The sequence below is a fragment of the Trachinotus anak genome, unplaced genomic scaffold (genome assembly GCF_046630095.1).
Source record: "Trachinotus anak isolate AG129_WGS33_773 ecotype Australia unplaced genomic scaffold, CSIRO_AGI_Tana_v1 ptg000013l, whole genome shotgun sequence".
Lineage (NCBI taxonomy): Eukaryota > Metazoa > Chordata > Actinopteri > Carangiformes > Carangidae > Trachinotus > Trachinotus anak.
Genome location: NW_027273864.1, coordinates 17768808 through 17786897, shown reverse-complemented (window position 1 = coordinate 17786897; position 18090 = coordinate 17768808). Strand labels below are relative to the sequence as shown.

Genomic DNA, 18090 nt, shown 5'->3' with positions numbered 1-18090 from the left:
TGCCGTTCAAGTTAATATGATTGGAATACTGTAATATATTAAGTAATTTGATTGACCCTTTCATAATAATTTGCAATGCTATAAAAATGAAATCTACAGATTTAACATATTGGTTGTGCAAGATGGGGAAAATGTTCACATGGTTTCAAAGATTGTGAAGATTCCACATTGGAAATATTATCCCCTTACTTCTGGCATATTATTCAACTGTACTAAATACTGTATTACAGTGTAAGATAAAGTGCAAGAACATTTAGACAATGTTACGTCTGACTGGATGTGGTACAGTATTCACATAAATCTATGGCTATGTATAACCTATTATACATACAATTTTTATTTACATTATTTACTTTATATCCCAGCATTCAAGCCATTTCTTTGTGTATCACAACCCTGTAATAATCTGACCTGTACAACACAGTATACTGTTTGCTGTGCACCTTTTGCCTGTACATAATAAGGTACTGAACGTGTTAGTGTTCACCTATCATTGTTTAGCTGTGTCTAGTATATTTGTGTCTTCCTCGAAACTTCTCTGCCTTGTTGAGTGTATTAAGAGCTAATGAAAACTAGACTCAGTTTCCTGGGACGTGTCCACATTTCTTGTCAATTAAGTTGAATCTAAAAAAGATAAGCTACGACATGAAACAAAGTCATTGTTTATCATTTATTACAGTATTTAAATCCTGAAACATCACCAAACAGTTCACTGTACAAGCAGGTCTTCAATAAAGATGACTACACAATTACTTGTTCAACATGGCACACAAGAATGTTCCCCTTTCATAAATCTCTGATGTGGTAATGATGCTGTATACAACACAGATAGTCAATAAATTGTGTTGATACCAGATCCATAATTGAGTTCCACAACATTTTTAGAAACAAATACTTATGGAGCTTATTGTTATTTGGTTAAATTGGTGATGTTTGAATCACTGACACCCAAAACAAACCCACACATTCTATACAAATGCATCATGAGATAAAATAACACAAAACTCAGCCATTTATTATAAAAATGGTCCACATGGCCCCAAAAAAGTAGGGTGGAATCCGTCACACTTATTCCAAAGATTTAGGGTGGAGGGGAGGGCAGGTAGCTCTAGGATGCTATGAATTTCATTGATGGGTTCTAGGTCAAGGTCTCTCCTTTTGTCACCTGTAATAAGATACGAATTCATATGATGATTATATCACTTTGAAACATACAAATTTTATTACGATGCTTTATACTTACTCTCGCCTCGATGTATTCAATCCTCCTCTCCAATGCCGTCAGCTTCTCATTGAGAGTGGCCAAACGGGATCGACACGACATATCTGATGGTAATAAGTTGTATTTAGCATTTGTTTATGACAAATTAGTTTATGTGGTGTAGCTTGTGCATACTGCCAATAACAATGGACAACATCACTGCCGATAAGTGACATTATTCCCGAGAGAACATCAGTACATATCATTGGCGATGCAGCTGATGGTGTAACATTAATGACAGCAGCGCAGACTAGCGTTAGCAGTGGCTAAGAAACTAGCTGTTTCAATACTCGAATCTAGCGGTCTTTTAATCAAATGTTTTGACGTTTGTTATACGGCTAACACAATTTACCATGCAAAGCAAAAGCGTAAGCAAACCCTACACCAAACTGCCAAGGTAGTTGTACGAGAAAACGATAACGAAACCGCAGCTAACGATAAAGCTAATCGCTAACTGGGAGTGGCCATTGAAAACATCAACACCAGTGCTAGCAACAGCAGGATAGCTAGCTCAAGTGGCTAGCCATTTATACAAAACATCCACATTGGTGGTGATCTTATCCGTAAGATTGTTTTTAAAGGCTTACCGAATGAGTTGAGGAAGTCGGCGATTTTTTTGATACTGCTCGTGATTACTTCTATATACTCGCGATTCGCCCAGTCTTGGTGGATCTCTCTCTGCACTGGATCTTCCTGGCCAGCCATGTTGGACGACTCGCAGCCCGGCGTAGCGTTCAATCAAGGATAGCTCTCTGCGTTCATTCAGGAAGTATGGCGTACACGGACCAAATGTTCCTGTTTTTTCCTCTAGTTAGCAACTGGTGATAGTTAAGACAAATTACAAACTAATTTCTAAATAATACATTTCGTGTATTACGACTACTAACTACTATATGACCACTAACTACTATCCTACCATATGTATGCCATGTAACGTTTATAAAGTTTGCCTTAAATATCCATTTAAGGTAACCACAGCCACCTAAATCATCAAAGGCTAGTGTAACCAAAAATTTATTTTTGCTATAGAAACAACTCACAGGAGAGCTTTACTTTGTGTTGGTAACATTGTCAGTCGCATACATGTATTTGGCTTTGACCTTTTAGACTGTAGTGGGGGCCAAAAGTAAAAGGCCACAGTCAAAGGCCAAAGGCCGTAGTAAAAGACCACTTTACAAGATGGTCAGTCTTTAATACCACACTGTATAAATCACGCACATGATTAAATGATTATTTTGCATCTACAGGATGTGAAAATATATGTTACACGCTCACGTCCAGTCTACATTTATAAAATCAAACTGGTCAAATCATTCCTCTTAATGACTGCCTGGCAATGCTCCAAGTTAGCAAAGAAGTTTGAAGACTGTTTTGTCCATATACACACACACAAACACCTGACATGTCACATATGTCTGGTAACAGCACAACAGATTTCCAGACACTTAAGAATGTTCGGAGGGATCTATTTGTATGCATTCACAGAAATGACAGTAGCACTTTCTTTGAGGTGAAATGTTTAATTCTTCTCTCAGTAAAGATGTGTGATATAAGTTATACACAGTGGCTGAGTCAGTCTTTTACATTCATCAGAAACTCCCCTCACAAAAAGGCTTCAAGGAATGTCTTCATTCAGTAAACTGGCTGAACAACCATAGTGTACTGTAAATATCACATAGGCTACTTAGTGGAACTGCAGCTGATTTTAATAGGGAAAGTGGAAAACCTGATAAAATACCCAAAACAGATGTGTGACTACTGATTATTCTTTTTGGCCAGGCTGTACAAAACTGATATTATTTACAGCCACCCAGGGTGTGTCATACTGCACTTCACTTGACTCTCTTTAGTAGCTCTTGAATATCTGCCTCAAGATCTTTGGTGAGGAAACTTCTGCTGTAGCGCTTGTAGGGCTCTCCATCAGGACCAACCAGGAACTTCTCAAAGTTCCAGGAGACGTCGTTCCTGCACACTGGACTCCAAATAATGAACTTTGGATCAGTCATGAGAGCCATGGTATCATCGCTGGGGAATGGCAGCTTTTCCTTAAGATAGACAAACAAGGGGTGGGCATCCTTTCCATTCACATCCACTTTCTCAAGGAGCTGGAACTTTGGTTCAAAGCCATTCCCTGGACGGACATACTTCAGAGATCTCAGGATTTCATCGTTCTTGCAATTCTCCTGTTATAAAAAAACAAACAAAAAAAAAAACCAGAAACATTAAATACATTGTACAGCAGATGGACAATCTGCCATCAAGATGTTTTAAAGCTACTCAAGGTTTTCATTCAAATGTACAAAATGACAAAACGAGGCCAATGGTACATTTCCTCCGGTACTTTATTTGGAGATAATTGTGTTTTACTTGGAGTATTTTTATTTATTTTACTGCATATTTTGACTACATTTCAGATGGAAATATGCAGTTCCCCATACCCTGTAGTTATTGTATTTTGACCCTTCCCATTTTAAATGCAAAACATATAAGCAAATTATAAAATATGAGGTTACGGCTATAGAATGCTACTGCCAAATAGTCTAAAACTTTTAACAATTTCTCCAGCTATACTAAATACAAATAAAGTAATACAACAGTAAAATGCTACTTTACAATTAACGCATTAGTAATAGTTTGAAATGATTAAGAAGCACAAATAGGTCTACATTTGAGCAGAGTCCTAGGCATATTGTAAAAATATAAATAATACGCTCACAGTATGTCAGACATTACTAGATTCACACACGACTTACCTGATGACCAAACTGATTGCAGGGTACACCCAGAATAACGAGTCCATCGGCGGAATAACGAGAGTGGAGCTCATTCATCTCAGTGTAATCCCTGGTTGTTGTTCCTCAGAGAGACGCCACATTCTCAATGAGAACAACTTTCCCCCGCAGTGCAGGGAAGCTGAAGGTTTCTCCAGACAGCAGCTTCGCTGTCAGCCCATAAAACCTTTTCAAATTCCCAGCCATTGTCCTGGATTGCAGATGATCTGGACGGAGAAGTTAGACCTCAGGAAGTCAGTTTATTTCTGTTCAGGCGGTCCACTGTAAACAAGTCCAGCCTTCACCTTATTCATGGGGCGGGACATGATGTAACACAGCCCTCAAGGCTGAAATGTGACCTTACTGTTTCACTATTTAATTTTATCTGTTACTGTTTGTAATGTCCACAAGGTGCAATAACAAAAATGTTCTCAGAGGTCACTTGTGCAATTCTTGAACTCACATTTAAAGCAAGTTCACGAAGGAAGTTACACTCAAATACGTGCGCTGCACATTTCTATGCTGAATTAATTATTAGCCAAATAGCTACGGCAAATTAATGTTTCACACTAGACTTGTTTCTTATGGCTTTATATATTGAAGTGTCTGAACTGTCAATCCTATAGTTCACAAAGTTGAACTACCATTCAGAGTAAGTTATAAACAATAAGTTGAGTATCAAAATAACTTACTCCATACAAAAGTTGGCACGATCAAATGGCCTATCCGTATATTGAATTTACACCCATAGACTAACATCTACCTCATCAGTAAATCTAAATTATAATAATGTGTTTGACATGGACATTTTTGTTTCTACGAATTTGCTACAGCCCATTTATTTGTAATAAAATCCACCCCTCTGTTCGGCATGAATGGTACCTTCCAGGAAGTCCTGAGTGGTGTGTAATCTTTGGTGCTTCATCGTCTAATGACTCAAATCTAAATTCAGTCAAAGACTACACAGTCAAGTGTCCTCTGAAAGCAACAAACACTTTTCTTGAACATGTCAACTCGCTTGGCGTGTCCAGAAACAGCGGAATAACGGTGCAGCTCCGCCCGGCAGTAAGCCATCATGCCGGACTGGGTCAGTCTGTGTGCGGGCATCTGCCTGTTGTTGAGCCTTTTCACAGTAGCTGGTTACATCTTGTACTCGGGACTTCTCTCAGACATCGTCGTGCTGACCGGCTCTCCTCCCATAAAGAAGATTACTTTCGCCTACAAGTTCAGAGAGGGGCCGTACAAACACTGCGGGCAACTTTTTAAGGAGTCTTACGGCATCGGACCAAAGCTTTCGTGTATCGGAGTGTTTTATGACGACCCTAAAACGGTAAACATCCACTACACAGCGCCCTCACTGGAACTGCACTTTATTTTAACATATATTTTCGGGCATTTTTCTCAGTAATTTAACTTAAAGGTCGGATCAGACTTTATAACGTTGTGAAGTTGTCGGCCGCTAGATGGCGACAGTGTCATTCTCATAAAACGAGTCGATTGACTGAAGGTGAACTTCTCGGCAGGTTTGTCAAAACTTGAGCATCATCACAACACATCTGATGGGGTGTTTTGTGGAGTCAGACGTCGTAAAATATTATCCAAGTGCATTTTGGAGTTGTTTCTTTAAGGTCCTGAGATGTAGTCCCAAACCTGAGCATAACTTAAGGTCTATGGGACTTTTTCCATGAATAAAAAAAAAAAAGTATATTTCCACAAAGAGAAAAAATGTTGAATCAAAGCAGTAAACTATGGTCACTCACTAATATCACTAATAACAATAAATAAACAAATTGTTAAAAAGTACTATAACATTTAACTCCGTGACACTGATCTTAATTTTGTAGTGCATTATTGAAATGAATTCAAATGACTTTCAGTCTGACTTCACTGTTTGAATGACATCTGTTGTGTTACACTGCCATGCTAATCAATTTAGCCTTAACGAGAGAGTCTTAGTCAGATTCATGGTTTGTATGTGTGTTTAGTTCGTGTATTTTGAATCATGGATCAATTAATCAAGCTTTTCAGGCTGGTTATATTGGATTCACCCTCTGACAGTACTGGCCAGCTTGTCTTTTTAGCTTTAGGCCTTTCACAGCAGCATCCAGGTTTGTGACACTCTGAATTATCTTGGCATTGTTGATCTAGTTGAGAGGAGCGGGGCTGTGATAGTCGTCAGTAGGGAAAAATGCCGGACTGAAATAAAATGAAGAATGCTAATTATGAAATAAAAAATCAACTCCACTAGTGGAAATGATGATGAAACGTATGCTTTCATGTTATTTATTACATAAATTTCAAGTGTTTTTGGAGTTCAATAAAGATCAATGGTTGGAGAGGGGGAGCTTCCAGCACCTCTTTGAATTTGACTGCAGCTTTTTGTTTTCTTCTTTATTGCCACACCAATGCTGCTAAAAACACAATTAGTAAGTTGGATCTCTCGGTGAGATGTTTTCCCACACTACCAACTCTTCCCTGTGTGAACTCATCCATCCCTAAACCTTAGTGTCTATAAGCAGCAGGAAATAATATTTGCTGGATCTGTTTTCCTGATACATAATCCTGCTCACTCAGTGGGGTCTCCAAAATCATGTGGCGCTGGTTCTCACATTTTAAAGTGAGTCTAGCATGAGCCCTTTTTTTAATAGGCTCTGGCCAAACAGACCAAGAAGGATTGGAACAAGGAGTAGCACCTTGAAATGGTTAAGTAGTGTGGAGGTTCAGGTACTTGTGGAAAACAGGGGCCTGACAGATGTGATGTTTAGAAACGTGCATCTGCTGCAGCATAAGCTGATGGTGACTGTTGAGCACTATGTAGCTGGCTGTCACGGTGAACCGATCACCTCAAGCTACACTTAGATACAATGTAGAGTTGGGGCATATATGAAATTAGATACCATCTAATTATTGTAATATCATGGTGATAGTAAAAGATAGAACTTCATTCAGTCTGAAGTAAACTGTAGGAAGGAAATTTGTGCCAAATATGCTTGGTATACTTAGTAATTGACTAATCATTTCAGCTCAAACATATGTATGTCGGAGCTAAATAGAAATGAATTGAATACACAATCCATCAAAAGAAAACCAGTTTGCAACAATGCTAATATTTCATTAACCACTTAAGTCATTAAGATAAATTGGCAAATATGATCTGGTTCCAGCTTCTCCAATGTGAAAATTTGCTGCTTTTCTTTATTTTGTAGACTGTTTATTTTTCAGTTTTGGATTGTTGGTTTGTGGCTAGTTTTCTGAAGGCATGATTGTTAGCTCTGGGAATTTAATATGGTCATTTAATAGACTAAGCAAATCATTAAATCTAATCAGTGGCATAATAGATAAATAAGTGCAGTGCATATGTTGGCCTATATATAGAACAAATGTTCCAAATCAGCAGCTTTAGATGAGGAAGGAAATGATCAGTCAGCACCTTGCTTGGTCATTATTAATGATTCTTTCTTCCCATGTCACATACCCTTAGACTATTATATTGTTTATGCAACTCCCAATAGTCAGAACCAAGCTTCATTCATCAGTATCGAGGTACTGAGTCAACTATACTGTGATATTCTGTCTGTCAGCTTGACTTAGCTCTAATATTCGCAGTAATTCTCTGCGTCTGAAGACCTGCCTTCCAACAGTATTGACTTAAGTGGCACTGCTTGAACCTGCCATAGCCTGATTCACAACAACCTGATGCAGTGTACCCGGAGTTCAGTGACGGACTCCTCCCAGCTCTGCTTCAAATCCTTTTGTTATGCTCATCCTCTTTCTTTCCCAAGCCGGCAATTAGTCTAACTGTGGGTCCTAGTTCCTCTTCACAGTCACAGCCAAGTCCTGATCTAAGTTAAAATAATTGGTGTAATGATCTCAGCTCATTAGCGTCCGAGCCTCAGGACGCCATTCAGTCCCCGCATCAGGAACCCCAGAGCGCTTTTAGATAGGAGGACTGGTATTTGGTGGATAAATAGTGGGACACTGTTCATTGATATTTGCAGTGAGAAAGAATTTCACAAGTGCAGCTGACAGAGGATAAGTGTCAGCATGGCTAGACTCATCCGCTGTTCCCCGTTTTCTCACTTTTACCTCCTTTAATCACTTCCTCTGGAGAAACAAAAGACCTCAACAAGGACTTGAGTTGGTCCTGAGATGGTTGCCATGGATACATGGCAGGAGCAGCTCTGTCTCTTCCTTCAAACGGCCAACACAAATTTCTGAGCTCCACTCACTAAGCCCTCCACCAGCCTCTTCGCAGTTTCAAAGCCATTGGGTTTGTCTGACCTGGTGTGCTCACTTCACCTCTACCATGCAGCCCCTCTTCTTCTCCTCTGCGTCCAACAAACGTCAGAGGGAGGTGAGGTGGGTAGATCATGTGGTTTTCTGTCAAACTTGATATTTGAAGTATGCAATCAGGGTCATGGTTTGTGGCCCTCGAGACAGGGATTGTCTAGATAAAAACCCAGATGACAAGTGGAATTGTGTCGAAATGACAAATGTGTCTGATCATCTGCAGGGACCCATGTTTGGGTCACAACATGATGAAAGCAGAGGGCATAGCAGCTGGGGGAGGGACCAGTCAGGAAATGCGTATCACTCTAAATCAAAGTCTCTGTAGGGAGTGATGAAATCGTGGAAAAATTTCACTGATGCTCACACTTTCAGAAAGTTATAGTAAAACATTTAAAATATGAGCCTCACTGAATCTATGCGTGTGGATATAAAATACTTAACATGCTGCTGAAGGTAGTTTGCCTGTCTTGTTGCTTCACTAAAGCCAATTCAGGTGATCTGCTTCAAAGACAACAAGAAGGGATTCCTTGAGTTGAATTTAGCTTCAGATGAGCTGTCAGCATACTGAAGAAACAAGAAACATAGCACACTTGTGTCTTGATGAATGCAGAGAAGCAAAACAAAAATAGTGGACAGAGGCTTGTGGTTTTGGCACTGGTTCTTTGTTCTGGACTCCCTGCTTGGAGTCCTGTGATGATTAATAAATCCGCTTGGCTCAGACTTCCCGCTGTGAGCCCCAAAAACATCCAAAGTGTCGAAAAATATCCTCATGTGTAAAGTTTCCCAAATGTACTTGTGGTACTTAAAATAAGATCAGTCAAGCCATTAACTTGATATTTAAAATCCATCTCTCGTATTGTTGCAGTGTTTCATGTTTTATCTTTTAGTTTGGCCAGCTTCACTGAAAACCTCGCTCTGCTTTTGACTGTAGTGATAAACACCATTATTGATTTGGAGGGGTGAGTAGATGTTTATTTGTGGATTGAGGACATCAATGCAGGTCATCCTTCTTTCTGTGAGACCCTATTGAAGCCACGTGACCTTCATAATCTCCACTGAGTATTTTTGGCACCATACTGACTACCTTCATCACTGAAATATCAGCAGATTTTAACGATGCATGTTTGTTCCTTCATGCATTACAACAGTGGCAACACACAGGAGTGAGAAAACAATGTACATGTTGATATAATATGCCTCATTTTGTCCAACCAACACTCCAAAAAAGGATATTGAGTTTACAGTGATTAGAAAAATAAAAAATAAATAAAACAAAAAGCAAGTCCTCACTGTTGTAAAGTTGCTGCCAAAAAAATGTTGGCACTCCTTGCTTAAAAATGGCTCAAACTATTTATCAGTTGACAAATGAGTTGCTGATTAATCTTCTGTTGAACAATGAATTGGGTATTTGCTTAACTGTTAGGGCCCACACCCTGAAGATGAATCTGTCATGGCCACAGGGTCATGTAAAGGTAGCGACTACTCTATAGAATCTGATTTAAAAACTGATTCTGATAATCAGAATTCATCACAAAGCGATTCACATTCATCAGTCTACCAGCCAAGATTTAAATAGACTCGTATGTACACTATATTCATAATAATACTCAAAATATGATGCTCTGTTGTTCATCTGCTGATGGCAAACAAAGCTTAGGTCATACATTTATGGAGATTGCACAATTCTTGCAATATCTGTGTGTGTGTGTGTGTGTGTGTGTGTGTGTGTGTGTGTGTGTGTGTGTGTGTGTGTGTGTGTATTTGAAAAAATTAGCTTAGTCTGCAGAGCTCAGTGAACCCCACAGTTCTACCCATCACTGGCTTCGCGTGCTGAGGTACAGAGGAGAAAATGGGGATTCTCGGACACACTGGATGTGCTTGAAGCGTAACATTGATAGGTTTATGAACAAATTGGACCATTCCAGCTTATTTATTCCATGAGCCTTCAGTGGTGCTCAGCTCTGCGCAGTGGGGAGAAAGTCTTGAATGTCCCAGGGGTATTCATTTGTAGAAAGTGTCTCCCATTTCTTATATTTTAATGGGCACCAAGGTGCTCAGAACGGAAGAAGGAGCAATAATTGCCGCGCTGCCAAATGCTCCAATTAGAGCTCCTATTAATGAGTATATCTTCTCTTTAACTTTGGAACCTCGCTGACATCATAGAAGATATCCTGCTAACATCTAATTGTTTGTTTTTTATTTTTGATGTGTGCTATCCACTACTTATAAATTTGTCTTGCATAGCACACCCTTATGTTTATGGCCCATCAGTCCTTAGAGACCAGTATTTGAAAATGTTGATGGCAGGTGGCATTTTAGAGATTTTCCCCCCATTTTCCCCCAAGCATGAGCAAACATTAATGATTTTTGTGGAATCATTTTTTGCATTAATCTGTCAGTGCTGCTGTTGCCACATTGGAGGCTCTGTATGACATTTGAAATCACTATAATGAGTAAAAAAGGTAAAGGTAGATTATTGAGTGTGGGCATCTCTTCTACCTGATCAATCAGTCTAAACTAGTCTATTTTTTTTTTTATACGTCCCCTCTTATTTACAACTCCTTTTTATCCTAACTTTTGTTCCTAGGTGCCTCAACAGCAGTGCCGCTATGCAGTCGGCAGTATCCTGAGTGAAGGAGAAAACAAGGCCGACGAGGATCTTCTCAAGCGCTATGAGACATCTGGCTTTAATGTCTTTTCCTTTCCCGAAGTCACACACGTGGTCACTACCTCGTTCCCCCACAGAACGTTTATCTCTATTCTCTTGAGTGTGAGAAGAGTCTACCCACGGCTGCAGCTCTACATCAAGGTATTATGCTTTTAGATTCTTTGCTGCAGAACCTCTCTCAATCACTTGACTTATTTTTTACATCACAGTCAATATATACAATTTGTGCAATGTGAAGTTTTTGAATGAGAACCCAAAAGTTGTATGTAACTAATAACTAATTTACTGTATATGCAGTGCATACATATAATAGATTTGTGGTTTAGAGAATGTGCGTACATGTGCAAACTACACATAACCCAGGCATGGACAGATGTTTTCTATGCATCTGTTTGTGCAAGCCCAGGTGTGTGAAAAGTGACTAAATGCCACATGTAAACTGATGTAAGCGTGAAAGAAATCTGCAGTGATCACTGTGCAACACACTGAAGCAAACATTATCTTCACACAGCCAGCATCTCAAGCCCATCACATGTGTCCCATGGGCCTCAGCGTTCCCACACAGTGTCTTGGCTGCAGACTGAGTCAGCACACAAAGCATCATTAAAACACTTTCTGTGGGCTTCCACTGTTTCTGTTCGGACTCAGGTCCTGGCCATTTAAAAAAAATATATTTTACATTTTGCAAACATTATTTCTGAATGATATTTCCTCTTGGAAACAGGACCAAGTGTTATAAGTAAGTGTTATGAACCACCACCTGTATGCTTATTTTTGTGATAGGAAAACAGGAAAGTGTGTGTGTGTGTGTGTGTGTGTGTGTGTGTGTGTGTGTGTGTGTGTGTGTGTGTGTGTGTGTGTGTGTGTGTGTGTGTGTGTGTGTGTGTGTGTGTGTGTGTGTGTGATAGCATGAATCATTGCTGGTGCGGCTACGTCAAACACTTGGAAGTAAATGATCAATATCTGACTTCATGATCGTCACATGCACATCTGAGTCATACAGTGTGTTTTCAGGCTTCACAAAGTTAAAATCTAATTTGTGAAAAGCTGAACATGTCTAATCCTCTGGAGGGGAGGTAGGTGTGCATTGGGTTAGTACAGCAGGAAGAGATTGATGGTTGGAGAGGAGACGGAAGACGTGGAGTGAACTTGAAGACAAAAGAGGACAGAGGAGGAGAACATTTTGAGCTTCTTTTTAGCACTTTATGATGAATGATCACACTGAGTGCTGCTCGAGGGATGCTGGGAAAGTGAGTCATTGTGATGGGCAGGGAGTTTTGAAGATATGGTTTAATTATGGAGTGTGCTAAAGCAGGTGGCAACACCACAGGTCGCCTCAATCACTCTGCTGCTGCTGGAGGAATGTGTTTGTGTGTCCTGTCTGGCCGGCTCTACCATCTGCTTGGACACTGTTAAACCTGGCTCCGCTCCAGTGGCACTTAGCCTGTCTGAAAGGTCAGCTTACACAGTCATCTAACTGGGCATCAGTCTCCTTCACCAACAACATTAAATCTTCCTTTGATCTTTGTCTCTACACTTGCTACATATGATTCACTGTCTGGTTTGAAGTCTCAGCACTTGTGACCATGGTTGTGGTTGTGGTTGTTGCGTGAGAAGTAGTATTGCTTTACAGAATTATTAAACCTAAAACCTAAAATCTGCAGCATAAATACAGACACTTGTTGAGTCAGATTAAAAGAAGAATAGCTATTACAGTTTGATGGTCTCTACTTTTGATGCACAGATTTAAATTCGAAAGTATAAAGGATTTTTTCATATACTCAGTTGCCTGTTTATTAGGTACAAATTGCTTTGCAGTCTAGTGTTCTGAAAACTCTGACAGAACACCTTTCATAAAAATCTTAATGTTCATGTTTTGGTGAAACTGTTTTAGAGAGGTGTTGATTCAGCTTTATAGTTATTTGGGAGGCTGTAGTTTGTAATATTTAGAAACTACACCCCCACCCATAGAGTTGGGGTGTACGAAATATTGGAAACATCTCCCAAAATAATGTGATCCAATTCAAAAGTACAACAAACAGCCTTACCGATTCTCTGCTGAGAATGTATCATGTGGGTGGCTTTCTATCCTCATCCATTATTTTCCCTCCAGCTATTAGCCTATTGATATGCAACTACTGGAAAAAATCCTACACATAAACTTTTGGGTTCATATCAATGTTCTGGAGGAAGACAGGCTTAAAAGGCAAAATAAAAAGAATACAAGTTGTCTGTTTGTCTGCATACCTCAAAAACTCAAACTGATCTCCACAAAATGAAATGGATGGGGAAAAAAAATGATAGGAGTTTTGATCTTGGGCTTACAACACAATTTAATTACAGTTATGAAATCCTCAGAGCTAGAATTGATTCCAAAACATTTGGTTACGTTTAGAGGTCAGGAAATCCATTTAATTTAAAATTCAAGTCACCTGAGTGACATCTTTGGGTGTAGCTTCTAGGATGGATAATTCTATAATGCTGTCTTCTGACTCTACAGTGCATTTGCAAAGTCATTTGGTGTTGCGTTGTGGTATTTTGTTATTAAAAGAGGAGCTATATAGTTATTTAAATACAGCTGTGCATTCTCAAATATCAGTTTAGAACATCAGTACTCCTGCGGTCTGAAACCACACTGTACAACACTTGACACTCAATTTTGTTGAAATTCATTTCTTGCAACATCCAAAGCCTTGTTACCTCCTGTAGATTGATTCTGTTGCGTCAGATTATTTACCCAGAATGCACATTTACCTGGTGTTCGCCCAGAAGCAGCGTTGAACTATAAAGCAGATAATTGAATTATAATGATATAACTGAGTACATTTACACAGCAACTTTTTAAAGAGTGACAACCAACATGTATTGTAAACCAACTGTCCATTGTGAAATAGTTGAAGCATTTAAAAACAGCCACGTTTATTATCTGAACCATAGGCAATTGTCCACATTTCATGCTCCATTATATTGTTTGCAGCCAGCGCACACTGAAAACTGACCAACACTATGTAACATTCTTGTTCTTTCTGAGCAGAATTTTACGTGTTTTCGAAACATTTGAACCAGCTAAAATGTCTTAACACGTTTAGTCTTTGGAACCCTTGAAACGTCTTCGAATGGGAATAACTGTGAAACCTGAAGCAGTTAAAGAAGTTCGAGTGTCATTTAATTTTAAGCAGGAAAGTGAGTTGAAATGTTAAAGCTGAAAGTAGTTAAAGTGTCTGTGAAAGTTGAAATGTAAGTATGAAAAGGTGTTAGAAGAACTTAAAGCAGTTCAGGTTTCAGTGGAATGTGAAGCATTTCTCAAACTGCTGAAGTGTTTGAGATGAAAGCAGGTGAAGAGTCAGTTCAAACAAAATGCTCACAGGCGTTGAAGCACGAGTTGCAGAGAAGCATCTTAAAGAATTTCAACCACATTTTAATTCTCTGTGAAAAGCAGACGCCCTCTAAACAATATAAATATAACTTTAATCTATAAACTATGAAACACAGCAGCATTTGACATCATTATAAATACTTTATTAGTGTATGTAATTCAACAACAATATTTAAAGTGAAAGGTGGCTCACGTTTAATAGAAACAGCCTGAAAGCACAGCCAGTTTTCAATGGCTTTCTTTTTGTGAATAAAGCATGCTGTTGATGGCTGACACTTGAAATGTCCCAAGTGGTGAGACCTTTTCAAACAAGCTCATCAGCATTTAGCATGCCTGGCTTGTCATGGCACAATGATTTCTGTCTGTCAGACACTTTGAGTTGCTGCCCCATGGCCGAGCTTGATATTTGCCTAGTCAGACCATCGATCGGCCCCAGTGTTTTTCTTCTGTGCCTTGGCTTTTTAGTGTTGGGCTACATCACAGACACCTTGGCATCTTGAGATTTGATTCGAGCACGGTGGCCAGGCCTTCAGACTGGATTGGGGACTGGGGTAGGAGGATAATATTGCTGACATTCACGGAGATCTAAAGGTTTGTGAAAGGCAGACGATGGAACATTTGTTTGCTTGAGGGCACCGAAATTTCTTGCCAGCGCAGAGGTTCTGGTCTGAATATAAAGTGAGTTTTCCTTTGTTCCCAGGAAATGGCCTTTTTTAGCGACTGACGCGCACGGTGAAGTGATCATGAAGTGTTCCACAGCACAGTGGAAAATGAAGCCTCATTGTTGGGACAGAAGGTGCTGCCTCTCCCAATTCAGTTAGCGTTGTCTGCATAGGCGAGAGTGCTGCAAAGCAGAGCACAGATGCTAGTCCGCAGGGCCTGTTAAAAACGCAGACATTTAACTAACTGTGATGTACAATCAGAAAGGTCAGAAAAGGTTGTGGGGTTTATATGCTGGACAAAGTCATGGAGGCAGTGTCATATGCTGGAAGACTTAGATGGGAGGCCTTGGTTAAGTATAACTGTAATTCTGGTGAGAGATCACACCATGCATGTTAGGATGATTTATTAGCTGACTGACTTTTTTTTTAGTCTCTCATTTCTTCTGTCTACAAAAGTACTATCTTTCATGAGCTGCTCTTTGAAAGTGTCCAGTCTGTATATGTCGTCCTTATTGACATTAGACCCTCAAAGACCTTTTTGTTGTACACTTTGTTTTCTATTTGAACCCACAAAAGCCCAACTTTCCAATAAACTGCACATGCACAGTGGCCAAATTAACATGCAGGCTTGCATATCCAAGCTTCAAGTAAAGAAAATGTACCTAAACACTGAAATAAGCCATAAATATTAACATAATTATTATATTAGTATGATTTACAGACCTATGCAATTATAAAACTAATTATAAATTCTGCCCTCTCTCCATTCATTACTGATCGCGATGAGGGAATAACTATTCTTACTTAGGTCCAGTTTTGTCACATGGGATAAAAATCAGTTAGTAGCCATATAAAAATTAATTATACAATATTCAATTAAATGTCTGTTACATTTTGAAGACATCACAGTAGAGTTAGTAGCACATTAGAATAGTAGGATTTACTCACGCTATACGTTTTGGTTGAGGCTCAGTGAAGTTCGACATATCCAAATGATCATAATTTCTTAAAAATCAATAAGCTTTACAGTGAAGGTGAAGCTTTACGAACCAATGAAGATTTCAACACAATTGTATCGAAAAAAGGTTAATTGCTCAAATCAGAGCTCTAAGTTGCTATATAAAAATGTGGCGACCTCTTCTGGTCAAAGTAAAGGAAAGTGCCCTGTTGCAAAATGTTTCACAGCCAACCAACACGTGAATCTCCTTGAAGAAAAAAATGAATGAATTGATAGATGAATGAATGAATGAATACATAAATAAATCTGTTCCATTGCACACTCCAAGTAGAAAAACAGCAAAGATGACATTTTGCATTGTGAACACGGAACATTGAACATTTTCCCTGTTTATAAACCAATAAAACTCAACAATAGAGGAACTAAATACATGTATGGGCACACACACACACACACACACACACACACACACACACACACACACACACACACACACACATACTTGTTTCACTATCCCTGTGGGTAACACAACCTGAACCATCACAACCAAATGTCTAACCCCAGCCCATACCCTAACCTATTTCTATCCCTCAACCCAAAACCAAATCTTAACCCTCGAAAGCAGTCTCAACCTGCAGGGACCTCAGTTTCTGTCCCCACGGTGACACGAGTCACCATGGGTTAGTCTGTATTTAGGTTGAAGTCGCCACCAGGAGATAAACAAACACACACACACACACACACACACACACACACACACACACACACACAAGGCTATAGTGAATCTTATTACTGCTACTTCAGGAAGCTTAAAGAGGCTTTATGCAGTATAATGAACAATGTGTGAAGTGTTCTGTAGAATTACTGGTGAGGACTCAAGCTTAAAGTGTTTAAAACAACAATGCAGTGCATAGAAACATGCAAGTATTTGTGTAATCAACCCTGGCATTGCTCTAACAGATACAGAGGCAGAAGGAAGGAAATATTTTATAATGGACAAAGGTAGAGCTTGTGGACAAGTCAGAGGAAAATTAATTTTAGATTTATAATGAATTACACCTCAATACAAAACTTAACTGAAAATAGTTTTAATTTTTTTGACACACACTGTCACAACGGCCGTTCACACTTTGCAGTGTTGCCAACAGCACATTTGTCACTGAACTTACAGACTTTCCAGAACCCTTTACTGACATTTTTTGACTTTCTTTTTTTTGTGACTTTTTGGACAAATCTTCCAAAGAAGAGAGTTGCCAGTACTGCCCAACGAGCAAGAGGCAGACCTCTCTGTGTGTCTGCTCTGTTCAGTGAGTGGCAGAGAGGTGAAGTAGCAGTGTGTTGATGGAGATGGATATTGTGCGCCATGTGAGAGATAAAATAAGAAAGATATTCTGTCGCTTCAGACTTTCTCTCCGGGTGATCATTTTACAAGTAAATATAGCCAAAATTACAGTACAGTCTTTGTCTCAAACTTATTTGTATGGTGATTTTGCCAGACGACATTGAGGTTATAAAATCAGGATTTTATCAGTGCAGAGCAGCAGCTTGGAAATGGCTTGGAAGTGACTGTTGGTTAACATGTAGTCTAAATGGGCTGCGTTGTTCCGTTGTCTGACAGAAACAGAAAAACATGTAAATGAGAACAACTTTGCTGGGAATTCAGTTGTATTAAAATACTGTATATGCGAGCACAGAGAGTAGGAGAGAAGCAAACAGATGAAGGGCTGAAACTGGCTGTCACTAGGCAGAATGCAAATACGATGCAGTGATGTCATTTGTCTACAGCAGTTTTCAACTACGTCCTCAATTTTGCAGGTTGACAATACACAGTTGATATTTTGACCCAGTCTTGTTTCTAATTCTTTCCTAATTATAAATAATAATGTATAATATGATAATATAATAAATTCCTTGTGATTACAAACGACATGCACTGTTTGGAGTCAAAATTATGTGAACTAAGTGAGAAAAGTGGGGTTTTAATGAAAGCAAATGCTCAATTACACCTTATGCAATACATTTTTTTGATAGATATTCTTAGCTGACTAGCTTCTGTTAGCAGCTGTTATTTCTTCTGATGATGAGAAACTGCAATGCAGTCAAG

General features: G+C 39.2%; 3 protein-coding genes across 3 annotated transcripts in view; 1 reads left to right on the top strand and 2 right to left on the bottom strand.

Moving 5' to 3' along the window:
- Positions 1-656: 656 nt before the first annotated feature.
- brk1 (BRICK1 subunit of SCAR/WAVE actin nucleating complex) lies at positions 657-2012 on the bottom strand. The gene is made up of 3 exons (XM_071495557.1): positions 1849-2012; positions 1244-1326; positions 657-1165 (listed from the first exon to the last, which is right to left on the bottom strand). The coding sequence occupies exons 1-3, from the start codon at positions 1964-1966 to the stop codon at positions 1139-1141; spliced, it is 228 nt and encodes a 75-aa protein (XP_071351658.1). The 5' UTR covers positions 1967-2012; the 3' UTR covers positions 657-1138.
- A 749-nt stretch (positions 2013-2761) lies between these two features.
- Positions 2762-4324, bottom strand: gpx1a (glutathione peroxidase 1a). Its single transcript, XM_071495556.1, has 2 exons — positions 4015-4324; positions 2762-3444 (listed from the first exon to the last, which is right to left on the bottom strand). The coding sequence occupies exons 1-2, from the start codon at positions 4237-4239 to the stop codon at positions 3094-3096; spliced, it is 576 nt and encodes a 191-aa protein (XP_071351657.1). The 5' UTR covers positions 4240-4324; the 3' UTR covers positions 2762-3093.
- A 605-nt stretch (positions 4325-4929) lies between these two features.
- LOC139631356 (testis-expressed protein 264 homolog) overlaps positions 4930-18090 on the top strand; it is a 33532-nt gene continuing 20371 nt past the window's right edge. Inside the window, exons 1-2 of the mRNA XM_071495555.1 lie at positions 4930-5362; positions 10910-11131. Of these exons, the coding sequence (XP_071351656.1) occupies positions 5108-5362; positions 10910-11131 (477 nt within the window). The 5' untranslated portion in view covers positions 4930-5107. The remainder of the gene's footprint in view (positions 5363-10909; positions 11132-18090) is intronic.

Coding starts and splice junctions, on each gene's coding strand:
- brk1 (XM_071495557.1), bottom strand. CDS start 1,966: ATGGCTGGCCAGGAAGATCCAGTGCAGAGAGAGATCCACCAAGACTGG. Junction 1,327..1,848: donor CGACTTCCTCAACTCATTCG/GTAAGCCTTTAA, acceptor TATTACCATCAG/ATATGTCGTGTCGATCCCGT. Junction 1,166..1,243: donor TTGAATACATCGAGGCGAGA/GTAAGTATAAAG, acceptor ATCTTATTACAG/GTGACAAAAGGAGAGACCTT.